We start from the raw sequence: 17,529 nt of genomic DNA, 5'->3' as shown, positions 1-17,529 counted from the left end.
GTTTTGGCAGGAAATACTCTCACGCTTGCTCAAGTGAAGGATGAGGAGAATGAGGATGCATAGAGCAAGGATACCCATTCACAGAATCCGAGGGGAACGTGAGGGAGCCAGGCCACACAGAGACAGGAAGGTGAAGCCTGTTCGGAATTTAGGGCCCCCAGCAGAAGTTCCCACATCTTCCCTCTCCTGTTCCTCTCTGATCGTGGCCTGGCTGTTTTCCCCTTGGTCCTTTCCTGCTCCTGCTCCTTCTCTCTGTCTCTCATTCTTTTAATTAATAAACTTAATTTTGTAGAGCAGTTTTATGTTCACAGCAGAGGGAACAGAGATTTTTCCATGTACCGCCTGCCCCCACATACATAAAGCCTCCTCCACCATCAACATCCCCCACCAGAGGGGTACATTTGTCACAACTGGTGAACCAACATTGACGCGTCATCATCACCCAATGTCCATAGTTTACATTAGGGTTCACTCTTGGTGTTGGACATTCTATGCATTTTGACAAATGTATAATGACATGTATCCACCCTTACGGCAGCATACAGAATGGTTTCAGTGTCCCCAAATCCCCTGTTTACTTTTGATTCTTTCTCAACCTTAGGTCTTTTTGCCCCTGAAGACCCCTTACCCTGTGGAAAGGGTCATGGCTGGAAGAGACCAGCATGGACCAGGGCAGGGACCCCTCTTGCCCGGGTCTAAGCCTGGTTCTGCTCCCATGATTATTTAGAAAAAGAAATCAAGACTTAGTGATCTGCTATGGGGTCCCAGAACAAGTCCCCATGGAGCTAGACTTAACCCCAGGTAGTCTGGCTCCTGCACCTGGCTCTAATTGGGAGCCTTCAGACCTTCTCCTATTTGGGAAGACTCCGTCAGGGTTTCACCTTTGCTGGATCATGCTGGGGTGGCCTCCCAGGCTGGAACCCCTGTTCCCTGGTCCTGGTGGGGGCTGCTGGTCTGTGGCTTCGGTTTTGTTGCCCGACCCACTCCTGGGAATAGGTTCAGGTATTTTCACTGAAACAGGTTTCTCAAGAGCTAGGGTCTACAGAGGAGGATCCATGAGATTGTCCTGGTCACTCTCCCTTCAGCCTAAAGTTGCCTGAGTCACATAGGTTCAGGTGTTGAGTATGTACTCTGCTGGGAGCCATCTCTCTGTCGGCCAGGTAGAGGGCATGTAATTACCCCCATTTTACTGGTGGAGGATGAAGAACTGGAGAGATTGGACAACATACACAAGAGGATACAACCAGGGACCTGCGGGGACCCACCTTTGTTTGCTGGGCTGCCACCTTCCTGCTCACAGCCCAGACAGGCTAGACCCTTGGAGGATGCTCACAGACATTTGTTAAATAACAGCTCCTTGGGGCCAACCTAGTGGTGTAGTGGTTAAGTTCACGTACTCTGCTTTGGTGGCCCGGGGTTTGCAGGTTCAGATCCTGGTCATGGATCAAGCCGTGCTGTGGTGGCGACCCACATACAAAATAGAGGAGAAGTGGCACAAATGTTAGCTCGGGGCCAATCTTCCTCATGAAAAAACACAATAAATTTAAAAAAACAAACTGAGCTCCTTAATCAAGGGCAGAAAAACAGTGGTACTAAGTAAGCAGGCAAAATATGTCATTCCTCTTTTGTCTTATGATTCACGTGCCTGCAGAGTCTCTCTAAGTCTCTCATCATAGTCTCTCTGAGCACCTCAACCACTGTTCATCCAGAAATTAGCTTCAAATGTTCAAATATTAGTGTCACTAAGTCGCCGAGGCATTTGAATCCTTTTTGTGTTTCACTTCATTTTAACTGTGCTGCTCCCTAACCTGACCTTCAGCCGGACCAGTGAACCTCTCTGGGGCTCTTCTGCATCTTTGTTTTATTTTTCCACCGATGCATGGAATCAGCGCCCCCTAGAAGTAAAGGCTCCTAATACCTTATGATTTTTGTTTCCTTCTCTAAAGAAGATGTGGGGTTCTCACCTGCCCTGTGGCCTGCCCCCCCGACCAATTTCTCTTCTGCCTGTGATCACATTTTTGGCACAGCTGCCCTGAAGTCATCAGACACGGAGGGGCAATTGAACAGAAAGCCAGACCTTTTTACACAATTCACAGTCTGCCCTACAGGGACCCTCAGAAGCCCTGTTTTTGCCCCTGTCCCCATCTTGTGGGGCCCCTGTGCCTGTCTGTCTGCTCTAGTTGCAGCTCTGTGCCAAGGTGAGGATGAGGTACAGTTGGGAAAGGTCTGGACCTTGGAGATTCCTGAAGAAACCGCTTCCTGGCTTCCTGTCTCTGCCTGAGATCTCATCTTAATAACCACTGTGATCCGAGGCTGCTTTTGTGGGCTAAGGGGCAGAGTGCCCTTAGTGTACAGGAAGTAATGAAGAACAGGGGCCATTTTGCTTGAGGACAACCCCTTAGGGGAGTCGTGGCCTGAGATCCCAGGTTAGGAGTTGGGGAGCTGGTCTGTCCTGGTTCTGTTACTGACGTGGTGACCCTGGGCTTCCTTTTAATCCCAGTGCCCTCCTGCCTTCTGAGGACTGTCATGAACAGAGTGGTCTTCGCTGCACAGCTCGTCGAATGGCTGTGCAGAGCCATAAAGATAAGAAAAAGGAAATGTGGAAAGGTGTCCTCACTTCTTTCCATTTTTAAAAAAGTATTTTGAATATTTAAAAAACAGTAGAGACATAAAAAAGCATTTTTATTCTAATTGTTTCTGAAAATGTCAGTCCTTTACTATTATTTTTTAACAACTAGGCTTCTTGTCATCACTTAAATTTTACTTGTATTTTTAGAATTAAAAAAAGTAATATGTAAATAATTCTCACTGTAAAAGATTCAAGCAAGATTTAAGTATATGTATGAAAAATATTAAAGTCCTTCTTTATGTTCTCTTTCCATGTCCATCCCCAGACTTAACTGCTGCTAACAATTTGCTGTGGGTCCTTTCAGGCCTCGTTGTGTGTGTTTGCTGCATGGATACTTACACACACACACTCACAGACACACACGCACACTGTATTAGGTATCTGTTTCTGCATAACAAATGACCCCACAACCTGGTGGCTTAAAACAACCAGTGTTCACTAGCTCAGAGTTTCTCTGTGTTATAAACCTAGACACAACTCAGCTGAGTGTTTCTGACTTAGGCTCTCTTATGAGTTCTCAGTCAAGCTGACAGCTGGGGCTTTGGTCTCGTCTGAAGGCTCGTTTGGAAGAGCATCCCTTCCAAGCTCACTCATATGGCTGTTGGCAGCCCAGGTCCTTGCTGGCTGTTGGCTGGAGACATCAGTTCTTTGTCACATGGGCCTCTCCATAGGGCAACTCACAACATGGCGGCTGGCTTCCTTCAGAGCAAGAAAGCAAGCAAGAAAGTGAGAGAGGATGCCCAAAACAGAAGCCACAGTCTTTTGTAACCTAATCTGGAAAGTGACATCCTATCACTTTTGACATTTTCCGTTCCTTAGAACAGAATTGCTACATCCAGCCCACATCCAATGGGAGGGAATCACATAAAGGCATGAATCCCAGGAGGTGGAGATTATTGTGAGCCATCTTAGAAGCTGCCCACCTTTACATCCACCCCCCACAAATGTGACCACCTTCTCTGTGAGGACTACCCTGACCACCTTTTAAAAACTGAAGCTCTAATCTCTTATCTTCCATCACATTCCTCTGCTTTTTTTTTTGGTCTACAACACTTATCACCTTCCAATATTCTAAATTACTTATATATAATGTTTATTTCCCTCCCTCCTCATCAGAGTGTAAGGTCCATGAAGGCAGAGGGCTTTTTGGTCTGTTTTGTTCTCTACTCTTTCCCCAACTTCAAGACAGTGCCTGACATATTAGCATTCAGTAAATAGTTAATTAAATCTGCATGCATTGTTCTGCAATTTGCTTTTCCTACGGTATGTCTTGGAGTATTTCCGAGTCTGTGTATATAAGTTTACTTCATTCTTTGTAATGGCTGCTTAATAATCCACATTATGGACATACATTATTTAAATATTGCCCTCTTGATGGACGTTTACTTGTTTCTGTGTCCTCACTATTTTATGCTGCTGCAAATACCCTCATATATGCATCTTATGCATATGCATGAGTGATTATGGAAAAGAGGCCCCCTAGAAGTCCTGCAGTAACTTTAAGCTGTTGTCTTTTTGTGGTTGAATCACATACGGCGGGAATTACATCAGGACACTTTTTGTTTGTTGTTAGTTTCTTTCTAAATAAGTCATGTTCACTGACGGCTTTACCTTCCTTTGCCTTGACATTTAATTTTGCATGATCAGAAAATGCCTGTGTTGTGAGTTTAGGATTTCAGTCACCTGTTACCTGTTGGGGTCTGGCCTGAGAGTTGGCATTTAAGTATTACTAATTTCCATAGAGTTAGAATACAGCGAATGGCATGGTCTGCTGGTTTGTGCAAGACCTCATGGAGAACTTGGAGATAAAGCATCATTTTAGCTTTCTAGAAACTTACCCTCTACTTGGGCATTCATCATAACAAGTTAAATAATAGACAGTAATTCAAGCAGCGAGTCAGAAATGAGTGTGAGTAATTCATGAGCAAGAGAGGCCAGCAGGACTTGGGGGGTCAGGACAGGCTTTTTGGGGGAGACAGGGCTTGAGCTACACTTTGAGGGAGAAGGACATGGAAAGGGAGACAAGGGAAGATGTTTCAGTAGGTCAACGGTCTACAAGTAGAGGGCAGGGAAGGAAGAAGCAGTTCAGTGCTGAGGGCTGAGATGCCTCAGGAGTCTTCTTGGTTGACTGAATCCTTTGTAGTAGCATCTCGCAGTACCTGGCGGGGACTCATGCATGAGTCAGTGGAATAGGTCACAGAGTTTTCATCTGAGGAATGCTGGGTAGCAGACAGTTGGCCAATCATAGTCTCTGGAAAGCTTTGAATGATGGTGCCAGTGGCATCAGGACTCGCAAGTCTCTATCTGGCAACATTTGGTGCCAGTGTGACCCCCAACGAACTACCCCTCTGCCCTCCCTTTCTCATCTTCTGCCCAGGACTCTGCAGTCAGTCACTCCCACCCCTACCAACTTCTATTACACAATTACACAATTTCCTCTTCACAATTGTTTGTTCCCTGTCTCTGAGCATGGCATGGCTGACTGTAACCTGTTATGAAATCAAACCACTGCCCTGGCTCACCCTCGAGGGCTAAATCGCCTTAATTTAAAGAGATTCCTGCGGGACACACAGGCCTGCCCATCTGCTAAGGCGTGGCTTTGTCATTGTTCTCAGAAGGTTGTCTGCTTGCTTTGGAAGAATTCCCAACAGCCTGACCTGCCTCATTGCAATCCTAGCCTTAATCTCAGCTATGAGAAGGGTGGAAACATGGAAAGGAAAAGTAAGGTCAACATGCTCGAGCCCCGGTCTGTCCTGAGGACAGCACTCCCAGCACACAGTGGGAGCTCAATGAATATGGGATGATAAGCTGGGGAGTAGTTGAAAAATGATTCTCCTTTAGAAAGAGCCCCAGCAAGGCTGCTATGTTTCTTCCCAGCACAGTTCATCCAGGTGAAACCACTGAAAATGAACACTAAGGCCAGCCTAGGGCTCGGAGTGGATTGGCAGCCCGGGGCTAAGGGCCCTTGGCCTTGGTGCTCACTGATACTGATGGGGTAGAGGAAAGGGGAAGGGAGATAATGTGGCTGGCTTGTTTGACCCACATGACTGAATGAACCTCAGGTTTCTTTGGGTTCCAACTGGCACATCCACTTTCTTTTCCTGGTCTGCAGCCTCCGATGTCAACCCCCCAGCCTCCAGGACCCTCACTATGTCTGCCTACATTATCTCAAGTTCCCCTTCCCCAGCCAGCTTTGCCCATTTGTTTCCAGACTTCTCAAAGCACTTTCAAAGTCACTCTCTCATGTCCTCCCTTCTAACTGACATGTCATTGGGATTTTTTTTTAACATATTAAGAAAACTATACAGCTCTCCCAGGGAAATAACAGAGTTTTTAAAAAGGAAAAACAAAGTCCTCAAAGACCATTTATTTCTATTTTGCTAACCTGCCAGCCCAAGCTAATGGTTTTGATAGGATGGACACGTCCAGCATTTCAACACCAGAGGGCAGCAGTGGCTAAATTATATAGACAAGCTGCCCTTGCTAAGAAATGCTCTTAATTTGGTTACTTCATTCTTGTTCTTTCTGTCCCTTCATGAAGAGACAGAAGAGGACTGTCATGGGGTTGGCGGGCAGGTGCAGGTGAGATGAACTGAGTGTCCAAGGGCAGCTATTGCTAAGGAGAGCAGGACAGGGAATTCAGAGCAGAGGCTGTGCCTGGAGCCCGGGATGGGCCTGAGGATTTTCAGGCCTTGTTAGTAATAACTCAATTAATGGAGACAGCACCAAGGCCAGGCTGTGGTGGAGCGTTCTTGTTTGTTTATATTGTCTGAGAGAGCCCTCCTCCCACCAACATCCCTGCCCCACCCCTGCCCAGATAAACTCTTCAAACCTGGGTTTGGTTGGGGGGGTTCTGTGCTGTCCTTCCTTCTAGGCAAGTGACCAGGCCAGGAGGTCTAACAAGTAGCCACGCTGCCTGGTTTCATTTCAGAAACAGTTGTGTGCATGTGTGTGTGCTCTTTAATTTTTAGAGCAATTTTAGGTTAACAGCAAAACTGAGGGGAAAATACAGAGTCCCCATATACCTCCTACCACCATACACGAACAGGCTTCCCCATTATCAACATCCCCCACCAGAGTGGTACATTTGTTACAATCAATGAACCTAGATTGACAAATCATCATCACTCAGTGTAAACTGTTAGAGTTCACTCTTGGTATTGCATGTTCTATGGCTTTGGACAAATGTGTAATGCCCTGTATTCACCATCATAGTACCATACAGAGTAGTTTCACTGCCATAAAAATCCTCTATGGTCTGCCTAGTCATCCCTGTCTTTCCACTAACCACTGGCAACCACTGATCCTTTTACTATCTCCATAGTCTTGCTTTTCTAGAATGTCGTATAGTTGGAATCATACAGTATGCAACCTTTTCACATTGGCTTCTTTCACTTAGTAATATGCATTTAAAGTTCTATGTCTTTTCATGATTCAAAAGCTAATTTGTTTTTAGTGCTGAATAATATTCCATTGTCTGGATGTAGCAAAGTTTATTTAGCCACTCACCTACTGAAGGACATCTTGGTTGCTTCCAAGTTTTGGTAATTAATAACCTTAGTAATGAATAATGAATAAAACTGCTATAAACATCTGTATGCAGGTTTTTGTGGGGACTCGAGTTTTCAATTCATTTGGGTAAATACCAGCAGTTCGATTGCTCGATTGTATGCTAAGAGTATGTTTAGTTTTGTAAGAAACTGCCAGACTGTCTTCCAAAGTGGCTGTACCATTTTCCATTCCCACCAGCACTGACTGAGAATTCTTGTTGCTTCTCATCCTCACCAGCATTTGGTGTTGTCAGTGTTTTGGATTTTGACCATTCTAATAGATAGGTAATGTTATCTTATTGTTTTAATTTACATTTCCCTAATGACATATGATGGTGAGCATCTTCTCATATGCTCATATGCCATCTATATATCTTCTTTGGTGAGATTTCTGCTCAGGTCTTTTGCCCATTTTTTAATTGTTTATTTTCTTACTGTTGACTTATAAGAGTTCTTTGCATATTTTGGACAATAGTTCTTTATCAGATGTACCTTTTGCAAATATTTTCTCCCAACCCGTGGCTTGTCTTATCATTCTCGTGACAATGTTGTTTGCAGAGCCGAAGTTTTTAATTTTAATGAAGTCCAGCTTGTCAATTCTTTCTTTCATCCATTATGCCTTTGGTGTTATATTTAAACTCATCAACATATCCAAGGTCACCTAGATTTTCTCCTGTTATCTTCTAGGAGTTTCATGGTTTTGACTTTTGTTTAGGTCTATGATGCATTTAGAGTTAATTTTTGTGAAGGACATCCGGTCTGTGTCTAGATTCATATTTTTGCATGAGGACGTCCAGTTGTTCCAGCACCATTTATTGAAAAGACTATCTTTGTTCCATTGTATTCTCTTTGCTCCTTTGTCAAAGATCACTTGTATATTTATGGGGGTCTCTTTCTGGGCTTTCTATTCTGTTCCATTCATCTATTTGTCTATTCTTTCACCAAGACACACTGTCTTGATTACTGTAGCTTTATCGTAAGTCTTAAAGTCAGGTAATGTCAGTCCTCCAATTTTGTTCTTCTTCAATATTCCGTTGACCATTCTGGGTCTTTTGCCTCTGCTTATATAAATTCCAGAATCACTTTGTCAATATCCACAAAATAACTTTCTGGGATTTTGACTGAGATTGCGTTGAATCTATAGATCACGTTGGGAAGAACTGACATCCTGACAACATTGAGACTTCCTACTCATGAACGTGGAATCTCTCTCCATTTATTTAGTTCTTTTTTAATTTCTTTCATCAGAGTTTTGTAGTTTTCCTCATATAGCTCTTGTACATATTTTGTTAGATTTATACCTATCTATTTCATGTTTTTAGATGCTGATGTAAATAATATCGTGTTTTTAATTTCATATTCCACTTGATCATTGCTGGTGTATGTGAAAGTGATTGACTTTTGTATCTTAGACTTGTATCCTGCAATCTTGCTATGATCTCTTATTAGTTCCAGAAATTTTTTTGTCAACTCTTTGGGATTTTCTACATAGATGATCATATCATCTGTGAACAAAGACAGTTTTATTTCTTCCTTTCTAATCAGTATTCCTTTTATCTCCTTTTCTTGTCTTATCACATTAGCTAATACTTCCAATACAATATTGAAAAGGTGTGGTGAGAAGGGACATCCTTGTCTTCCTCCTGAGACTAGAAAGCTTCTAGTTTCTCTTCATTACGTATGATGTTAGTTGTAGGCTTTCTGTAGATATTCTTTATCAAGTGGAGGAAGTTTCCCTCTATTTCTTGGTTGCTAAGAGATTTTATTATGCATGAGTGTTGGATTTTGTCAAATCTTTTTATGCAACCATTGAGAGGATTATGCAATTTTTCTTCTTTAGCCTGTTGATGTGATGAATTACATGAATTAATCTTCAGATGTTGAGCTAGCCATACATATCTGAGATAAATCCCATTTGGTCATGGTGTATATTTCTTTTTATACATTGTTGAATTCAATTTGCTAGTATTTTATTGAGTATTTTTACATCTATATTCATGAAAGATAATGGTCTGTAGTTGTCTTTTCTTGTAATGTCTTTGTTGATTTTGGTATTAGGGTAATGCTGGACTCATAAAATGAGTTAGGAAATGTTCACTCTGCTCCCATTTTCTAGAAGCTATTGTAGAGAATTGGTATAATTTCCTCCTTAAATGTTTGGTAGAATTCATAGAATTCACCAGTGAACCCATCTGGACCTGGTGCTATCTGTTTTGGAAGATTATTAATTATTTATTCAATTTCTTTAATATATATAGACCTTTCACATTGCCTATTTCTTATGTGAGTTTTGGCATATTTTGTCTTTCAAGGATACTTTTGCTGTATGCTGCTAATTATGATAAGTTGTATTTTCATTTTCAATCAGTTCAAAATATTTTTAAATCTCTCTCAAAGTTTCTTCTTTGACCCATGTATTATTTAGTAGTGTGTTATTTAATTTCCAAGTCTATGGGAATTTTCCAACTATCTTTCTGTTATTGATTTCTAATTTAATTCCACTGTGGTCTGAGAAGCAGACATTGTATGATTTCCATTTTTTAAAATTTGTTAAGGTGTGTTTTGTAGCCCAGAATGTGGTCTATCTTGCTAAATGTTCCGTAAGAGCTTGAGAAGAATGTACATTCTGTTGTCATTGGATGAAGTAGTCAATAGATATACTAGTCAATTATATCCAGTTGATTGATGGTGCCATTGACTTCAAGTGTGTCCTTACTGATTTTCTGCCTCCTGGGTCTGTCCATTTCTGATAGAGGGGTGTTGAGGTCTCCAACTGTAATAATGGATTTGTTTATTTCTCCTTAAAATTCTACATTTTGGCCTCACATATTTTGATGCTCTGTTGTTAGGTACATACACATTAAGGATTTTAAAGTTGTCTTGGAGAATTGACCCTTTTGTCATTGTGTAATGCACTTCTTTATCCCTGATAACTTTCCTTGCTCTAAAGTCTGCTCTGTCTCAACTTAACATAGCTACTCCTGCTTTCTTTTGATTAGTGTTAGCATGATATATTTTTCTCTGTACCTTTAATTTTAATCTATATGTGTCATATTTAAAGTGTGTTTCTTGTAGATGACATATAGTTGGGCCTTATTTTTTGATCCACTTTAATAATCTCTGTCTTTCAGTTGGTATATTTAGACCATTGATGTTTAAAGTGACTATTGAGGGCGGCCCCATGGCCAAGTAGATAAGTCCACTTGCTCCTCTTCAGCAGCCCAGGGCTTTGCTGGTTTGCATCATGGGTGCCGACATGGAGGCACTTATCAGGCCATGTTGAGGCGGCATCCCACATGCCACCTTGAGAAGAACCCAAAACTAAAATATACAGCTATGTACTGGGGGGATTTGAGGAGAAAAAGCAAAAAAACAAAAAGCAAAAAAACCCGTAAAGTGACTATTGATATAGTCTGATTAATAACTACTATTTTTGTACTTTTTCCATTTGATGCCCTTGTTCTTTGTTTCTATTTTTGTCTTCCACTCTTTTCTGACTTTTGTGGTTTTAATTAAACATTTTATATGATTTCATTTTCTCTCTCTTCTTAGAATATCAGTTCTTCTTTTTTTTTTACTTATTTTAAGCGTTTGCCATAGAGTTTGCAAATATATTTACAACTAATATAAGTCCACTTTCAAATAACACCCTAATGCTTCGTGGATAGTGCAAGTACCTTATAATAACAAAATAATCCTAATTCCTCCCCCTCCCACTTGTATGATTGCTGTCATTTATACATAAGAATATATATTTATATACACATGATTTACATATAAGCATACCTAATCAAATACATGTTGCTATATTATTATTTTGAAAAACAATTTCTGTTAGATCAATTAAGAATAGGAAAAATAGGGCTGTCCTGGTGATGTAGTGGGTAAGTTTGCACATTCCGCTTTGGTGGCCTGAGGTTTGCAGGTTTGAATCCAGGGCATGGACCTACACAGTGCTCATCAAGCCATGCTGTGGAAGTGTCCCTCATACAAAATAGAGGAAGACTGGCACAGATGTTAGCTCAGGGATGATCTTCCTCAAGCAAAAAGAGGAAGATTGGCAACAGATGTTAGCTCAGGGACAATCTTCCTCACCAAAAAAAAAAAAAAAGAAGAAGAAAAGTGAAAGTTTTTACTTTACCATCACTTATTCCTTCTCTGATGCTCCTTCTTTCTTTAAGTAGATTCAAGTTTCTGACTAATAACATTTCCCTTCTCTCTGAAGAACTTCTTTTAACATTTCTTGCAAGGCAGGTCTACTACCAATAAATTTGCTCAATTTTTATTTGTCTGAGAAATTATTTGTCCTTCACTTTTTAACAATTTTAATGTTAATTTTTTGTGAGGAAGATTTCCCCTGAGCTAACATCCATTGCCAATCTTCCTCTTTTTTTTTTTTTTGCCTGATGAAGATTAGCCCTGAGCTAAGATCTGTGCCAATCTTCTTCCAACTTGCATGTGGGATGCCTCCACAGCATGGCTGATGAGTGGAGCAGGTCCACACCTGGGATCCAAACCCCCGAACCCAGGCCGCCAAAGCAGAGCGTGCGGAACTTTAACTACTTGGCCACAGGGCCGGCCCCCTCTCTTTCACTTTTGAAGGATAATTTCACAGAGAATAGAATTCTGTGTTGGTGATTTTTTTCTCTCAATACTTCACATATTTCACTCCACTCTCCTTGTTTGCGTGGTTTCTGAGAAGTCAAATGTAATTCTTATCTTTGCTCCTCTATAGGTAAGATGTTATTTCCTTCTGGCTTCTTTGAAAATTATTTTTCTTTATCTTTGATTTTCTGCAGTTTGTGTATGATGTGCCTAGGTGTAGTTTGTTATTGTTTTGTTTTTTGTTTTGGCATTTATTCTGCTTGGTGTTCTCTGAGCTTCCCGGATCTGTGGTTGGGTGTCTAACATTAATTGGAGGATATCTTCAGTGACTTTTGCTTCAAGTATTTCTTCTGTTCCTTTCTCTCTGTTTTCCTCTGGTGTTCCCATAACACATATGTTATGCCTTTTATAGTTGTCCCACAGTTCTTAGACAGTCTGTTCCTTTTTTTTTTTGGTCTTTTTTCTCTTTGCTTTTCTGTTTTATAAGTTTCTATTGACATATCCTCAAGCTCAGAGATTATTTCCTCAGCTCTGTCCATTCTACTAATGGGCCATCAATGGCATTCTTCATTTCTGTTTTAGTGTGTTTGATCTCTAGCATTTCCTTTTGATTCTTTCTTAGAATTTCCATCTCTTTGCTTACATTGCCCATCTGTTCTTATATGCTGTCTACTTTATTGATTAGAGCCCTTAGCATATTAATCATTGTTGTTTTAAATTCCTGGTTTGATAATTCCAACATCCATGCCATGTCTGGGTCTGGTTCTGATGCTTGCTCTGTCTCTTCAAGCTGTGTTTTTTGCCTTTTAGTCTGCCTTGTAATTTTTCCATGATAGCTGGACATGATGTCCTGGGTAAAAGGAATTGCCGGCCTTTAGTGATGTGGTGGTGAGGTGTGGGGGAGAGGAAGCATTCTATAGTCCTGTGGTTACATCTCAGCCTTTCAGTGAGCCTGGGCCTCTGTCTAGGAGCTTCATAAGTATTTCTCAGGTTTCTTTTCTCCCCCCTATGTGGGACAGTGTGACTAAAGTTGGCTGGAGTTGGGTATGTCCCTTTTTCCACATGGAAGGCTACCGCAGGCTGGAGTTGGGTATTTTCCTTCCTCCAGGTCAGTTCAGATCTGATAAAACTACAAAAGTTTAGGCTCTGGGGTAAAATAGTTTCTCCTGAGTACAGGCCTTGTTATGAAGAACAGAATGCTCTGTATATTTCGGAATGGTTCCTTTGCCTTCCCCCTGCCAGAAGCATAAGAGAATTTTTCTCCAATATTCACTGTGAGAACGTGGTTGAACTCCTATGGTACAATTAGGAGTTGAGGGGAGCCCAAAAGTGTGCGCTCCCCTGTGACTGGGTCTGCTGAGAAGTTTTGACTCTCAGACTTATCCACTTTGAGACTCCAGCAATTTGCCAGTTTCAGTTCAGCCTGCCCACCCTGGTGCTGGTTCCACATAGGTTGCTGTTCGGGGGTCTCTGCTCCAGGAAGTTGTAATTCACTGTGATCACCTGTCCGTCTCTCCCATTTTGGGGGCAGCACTTTGCCCTGTGACCTCACTTCTCTGATAAATCTGAGAAGAGTTGTTGATTTTTCAGTCTGTTCAGCTTTTACTTGTTAGCACCGAGTGACGACTTCCAATCTCCTTGCACGCTGGACTGCAAACCAGAACCATTTATGTTGTCACCTCTGATGTCCTACACCAAGGACAACAAAGTGATGTGGGCCAAACGAAGACGTTCAAGCATGGCCCTTGTTCCTTTGCAATTGGATTTTAGATTTGAAAGGGGCCCTGGAGGTCACCTCATTCAATCTCTCATTTTCAGATGAGCATCTGAATAGGCTCGGCTGGGGGCATTCCTCCATTTTAGCAGAGTGATAGAGTAGACTGCATACATGTGACCCCTTTGGGTTCAGAATCCAAGTGAACTTTCTTCAGATAAACCAATTAAGTTTTTCTACAGTGTTCTGCTCCCTGAAAGGAAATTTAAATGTGTTATTTACTTATCTGTAAACAGTGGTTATCTCTGTATGGTGGTTTGATGGATGATTTTAGTTCTGTGTGAGGGGATGATGTTTTTTCTCTTTTTGGCTTTCTGCATTTTCCAAATTCTAACAAAAGAACATATATTACATTTACAATCAGAAGAAAAAAATAAGGTCGCATTTTAGGCCATGAACATTGGGGAATCTCTTCTCTGTGTCTCCTTGCAGTCTGCAAAATGAACGTTCACCGACGCTGTGAGACCAACGTGGCTCCCAACTGTGGCGTGGACGCCAGAGGAATTGCCAAAGTCCTGGCGGACCTGGGCGTCACTCCGGACAAAATCACCAACAGCGGCCAGAGGAGGAAAAAGGTAACTGACTATTCGGTGGTGTTTCCGGAGCTCTTTGTGGGCCAGCATCCCTGTGCTGGCTTCCTGAGAGTCCACTGAAGTGAGGTTATAAGATGGCTAGGTTTGCCACACTGTACTCAAAACAGCATGTGCTTAAAGGAAAAGAAATGGTCAGGCAGGTAACATTAACATCTCCTTCAGTTCCAGAAGTGGGGGAACCTCAAAGCAGGCCTCAGGTGTTATGTTTCTCAGAGGCACATAAACTTTGCGATGAGGACTTTGGAATTCTCTCTAGAAAAAGCACAACTCTAGACAAGGAAGTAGACTTCTCTGCCTCCAGAACTGGCATGAAAGCAATGTCAGTGTCTGAACTTCGCCCCTGGTATCGCTGTAATGAGGATAAATGGATGAAGAGCTGGAACCACATTCTTTTCTAGGGAGCAAGCCAAGAAGATTTGCGATAGTGCCGGCACTCAGCTGCCCGAGGAATATTGTTAATGCCCCACGACATGAAACATCTGGGCCCTTCTTTGGAGACCAAAGCCCTGTCTCTATCCTTGTGACATTCTGAATGTCAGTAGGAAGAGATCCATTTGCTAAAATGTTATTTTGGTAAGTCAGGGCCCACATATGTAAATAGAGCGAAAGGCATCCGTAGCATTTTGTTTGAAGGCCCTTCTTAGCCTTGGCTCCTAGCCTAGAAAATGTAAGAGGTCTTTGAAAAAGTAAGTTATGAGAAAATCAGAACCATGTTAGCTGGGCAAGAAATCCTGCTGGGGGTGGGGTGGACAGTGGTCCTCCTTGCCCAGTATCAGGAATTCTCAAGCTTTTACTGGAAAAGCAGATCTGACTCTGGGTGCTTCTATAATCTTGATTCCTAAATGTTCTCCCTAAGTTTTGCCCTGAAATACCTTCTGAAGGGCCCTGTGTTTCCCTTCTCATTTTAGAAGCTGCCCATACCTTTTCCCTGGTGCCTTTCAGAAGAACATTTTCCCTCGAATGGGAAGGTGTGAATTGTTTCCAGCTTCTTAACTTTTTCTCTACTTTCCCAATAGACAATGCTGTTTTGCAGGAGTTGGAGAAAAGAAATTCTCTTCTCTTGGTTAACCATGAGATTTTGTGCTTCTGGTGGCTCTTCTCAGCTCTGTGGATCCCACTGGTGGAAACAGGACTTCAGTTATTAACCCAAGGCAGTGGGGTTGAAAGCAGAATGTCAGCACCCAAGAATGCGAGGGCCCCACTGAAGGGGCGGGTTAAGCAAACACACTGTGATGACAATGTTGGTCACACACATTTATGAGCTCTAGAGAGAACCCTTTTTAGGAGACATGGGTTTTTTTCTTGCTAGAAGCAACTTGAGGCAGAATCTTTATTAACTGTCATGAAACATTTAAAAGAAGACTCAGTCCTTGTCCTCTCCCCCATGGGCTCTGATGCCAGTAGCCAGGCATCATCTGTCTCTCTTGGATTTGAGGGAACCTGGTGGTTAAGAGGCCAACATGGAGAAACTCAGGCAGGGACAGAGACTCAGGGCCTTCAGTCCCGATATTTTTATTACTATGCTGGAAAAAGCCAAGTGAACCAAGTAGTAGCTCAAGTTCGTAGGAGAGGGTGGGAAAGAAGTGCTCTTGGTCAGAAGCTAAAGGGGCTTCTCTGCAGGGGCATCAGGCTTGCTGGAGCTTTGGGTCCCTTCCTATTGCCCCTCACAAGGAGTCCATCATCCTGAAAGGACGTGTGCGCAGAGGCAGAAGATCAAGAGTCAAAGGGGACAGAAGTGCTTGTGACCTCTAGTCCAAACCTCTGCCTTTAATGGGAACTTAAAATGGACATGCAAGTATTGGGGCCAGGAAATAGACTTCACTGGGCATGTTCTATTAAAATTTGCCAGCAAATATCAATACATCTGGAAATCTTTGTTGAACTTCTATTATGTGTATCACTTTGTGCCAGTCACCAGGGGCAACACAAATACTGGATAGAGCTTTACCTTTAGTTTCCCTGGGTAGAGAGCCCACACCATAGACACATACAGGGATTGTTAACTAAATAAAGCTAAACAAGATCATGACTAAATGCCAAACCGGTGTTGGAGACAACCAGCGTCAAATTGCTCTGAGTGAGGCAACTTGCATTGTTTGTATCTGCAGGGAAGGTTTTCTGGAAGGGGTAAGGTTGAGCTTTGCTTAGAAAGGTCAGTTGTGTTTGGATAGATACAAATTGAACAAACTGAAGTTTCTTGGTTTCTTCCCTTTAATTAACACGTGAAACCTCGAGTCTATGCTTTCAGGATATCAGTTCAGCAAGTGCCACTGTGTACCAGGCACTCCCGTGGTCCTTGGTATAGTATCCTGACGCTTTTGACCTCAGGGAACTCACCACCCTCCCTTCTGATGCCGCTCTCCCCTCTTTCTCTTTAGCTCATCGCTGGTGCCGAGTCCCCACAGCCTACTTCTGGAAGCTCACCATCTGAGGAAGATCGATCCAAGTCAGCACCCACCTCCCCTTGTGACCAGGGTGAGACCCTCAGATTTGCTTCTTTACCTCTGCGCTCTGTCATTGGAAGGACCAAGGAGCTTGAGGCCTCTCCGCCTAAGAATGACCTTGTTAGCTGAACCACAGCCCCTGAAAGGCTTCAGACGCCCTTTCTGTTGACTCATTAGCTTCTTTCGTTCTATAAGGCTTTCTTGAGGGTGAGGCTCTAAATGGCCGTGCCTGCCTTAAATTCCTCCCAGGCTGAGTAAGAGAGAGAGAGCATGTGATGCTGTGGTTCTTGCTTTTCCCTCGCCTCTTTCCCGAGTCCGGAGTATAGGAGAGGGAGAGAGTGCAGCCCTTCTCTTACCACTCTGTCCAGTGTCTGCTCCCTGGCCTGTCACCGCCATTCAGTTGAGTTTGACTCCTTCCCTTCCGAACTCTAATCATCATACCCCAAACCTGAGATCAGGGCAGGAATCAGGGGATGGGCTGGGGAAGCCATCTCCTCTCCTGGCCTGGGTGGGGATAGGAAGACTAAGCTGGAGAAGAGACTGTGAGAAGACGAGAAGACATGGTGAGGAAGCCAGCTCTAGGCCTGACTCCTGTCTAAGGCTCAGCTCAGGATGTCTCCTTCCTGTAAGAATATGCTTAAAGTAATCAGAGGTTTCTGAATTCTTTAGGCATCGGAGAATGCTGAGGCTGAGGAGGGACTTACACATTTAAACCTTCCCCTCTGGTGACAAGCAGCAGACGTCCAGGGAAGGGATGTTTGTATCTACAGAACAGCAGTAATCGTCTTGCATAACAATAGTGCCCTGCTTTTCTGTAGCCCCCTTTGTATTCATTATCCTAATCTTATGCTCACCCCAACTTTATTTGGTGCTCCATCCCTGTCCCCATGTTACAGGGTGGGAAGTAGAAGGTTGGAGGGTTGAAAAGCTTTGT

The 17,529-nt window shown here is 42.8% G+C and overlaps 1 protein-coding gene across 2 annotated transcripts in view; it reads left to right on the top strand.

Annotated features, from left to right (window-relative positions):
• The window catches only part of PRKCE (protein kinase C epsilon), a 494,927-nt gene that overhangs the window by 314,960 nt on the left and 162,438 nt on the right, over positions 1-17,529 (top strand). For both annotated transcript variants that reach the window (XM_046661900.1, XM_046661902.1), the window contains 2 exons: positions 13,991-14,133; positions 16,530-16,626. In XM_046661900.1, coding sequence (XP_046517856.1) covers positions 13,991-14,133; positions 16,530-16,626 — 240 coding nt within the window. The remainder of the gene's footprint in view (positions 1-13,990; positions 14,134-16,529; positions 16,627-17,529) is intronic.

This window comes from Equus quagga, chromosome 5, assembly GCF_021613505.1.
Source record: "Equus quagga isolate Etosha38 chromosome 5, UCLA_HA_Equagga_1.0, whole genome shotgun sequence".
Classification (NCBI taxonomy): Eukaryota; Metazoa; Chordata; class Mammalia; order Perissodactyla; family Equidae; genus Equus; species Equus quagga.
Note: the sequence above shows the minus strand (reverse complement) of the source record. Positions and strands in the feature narration are given on the sequence as shown.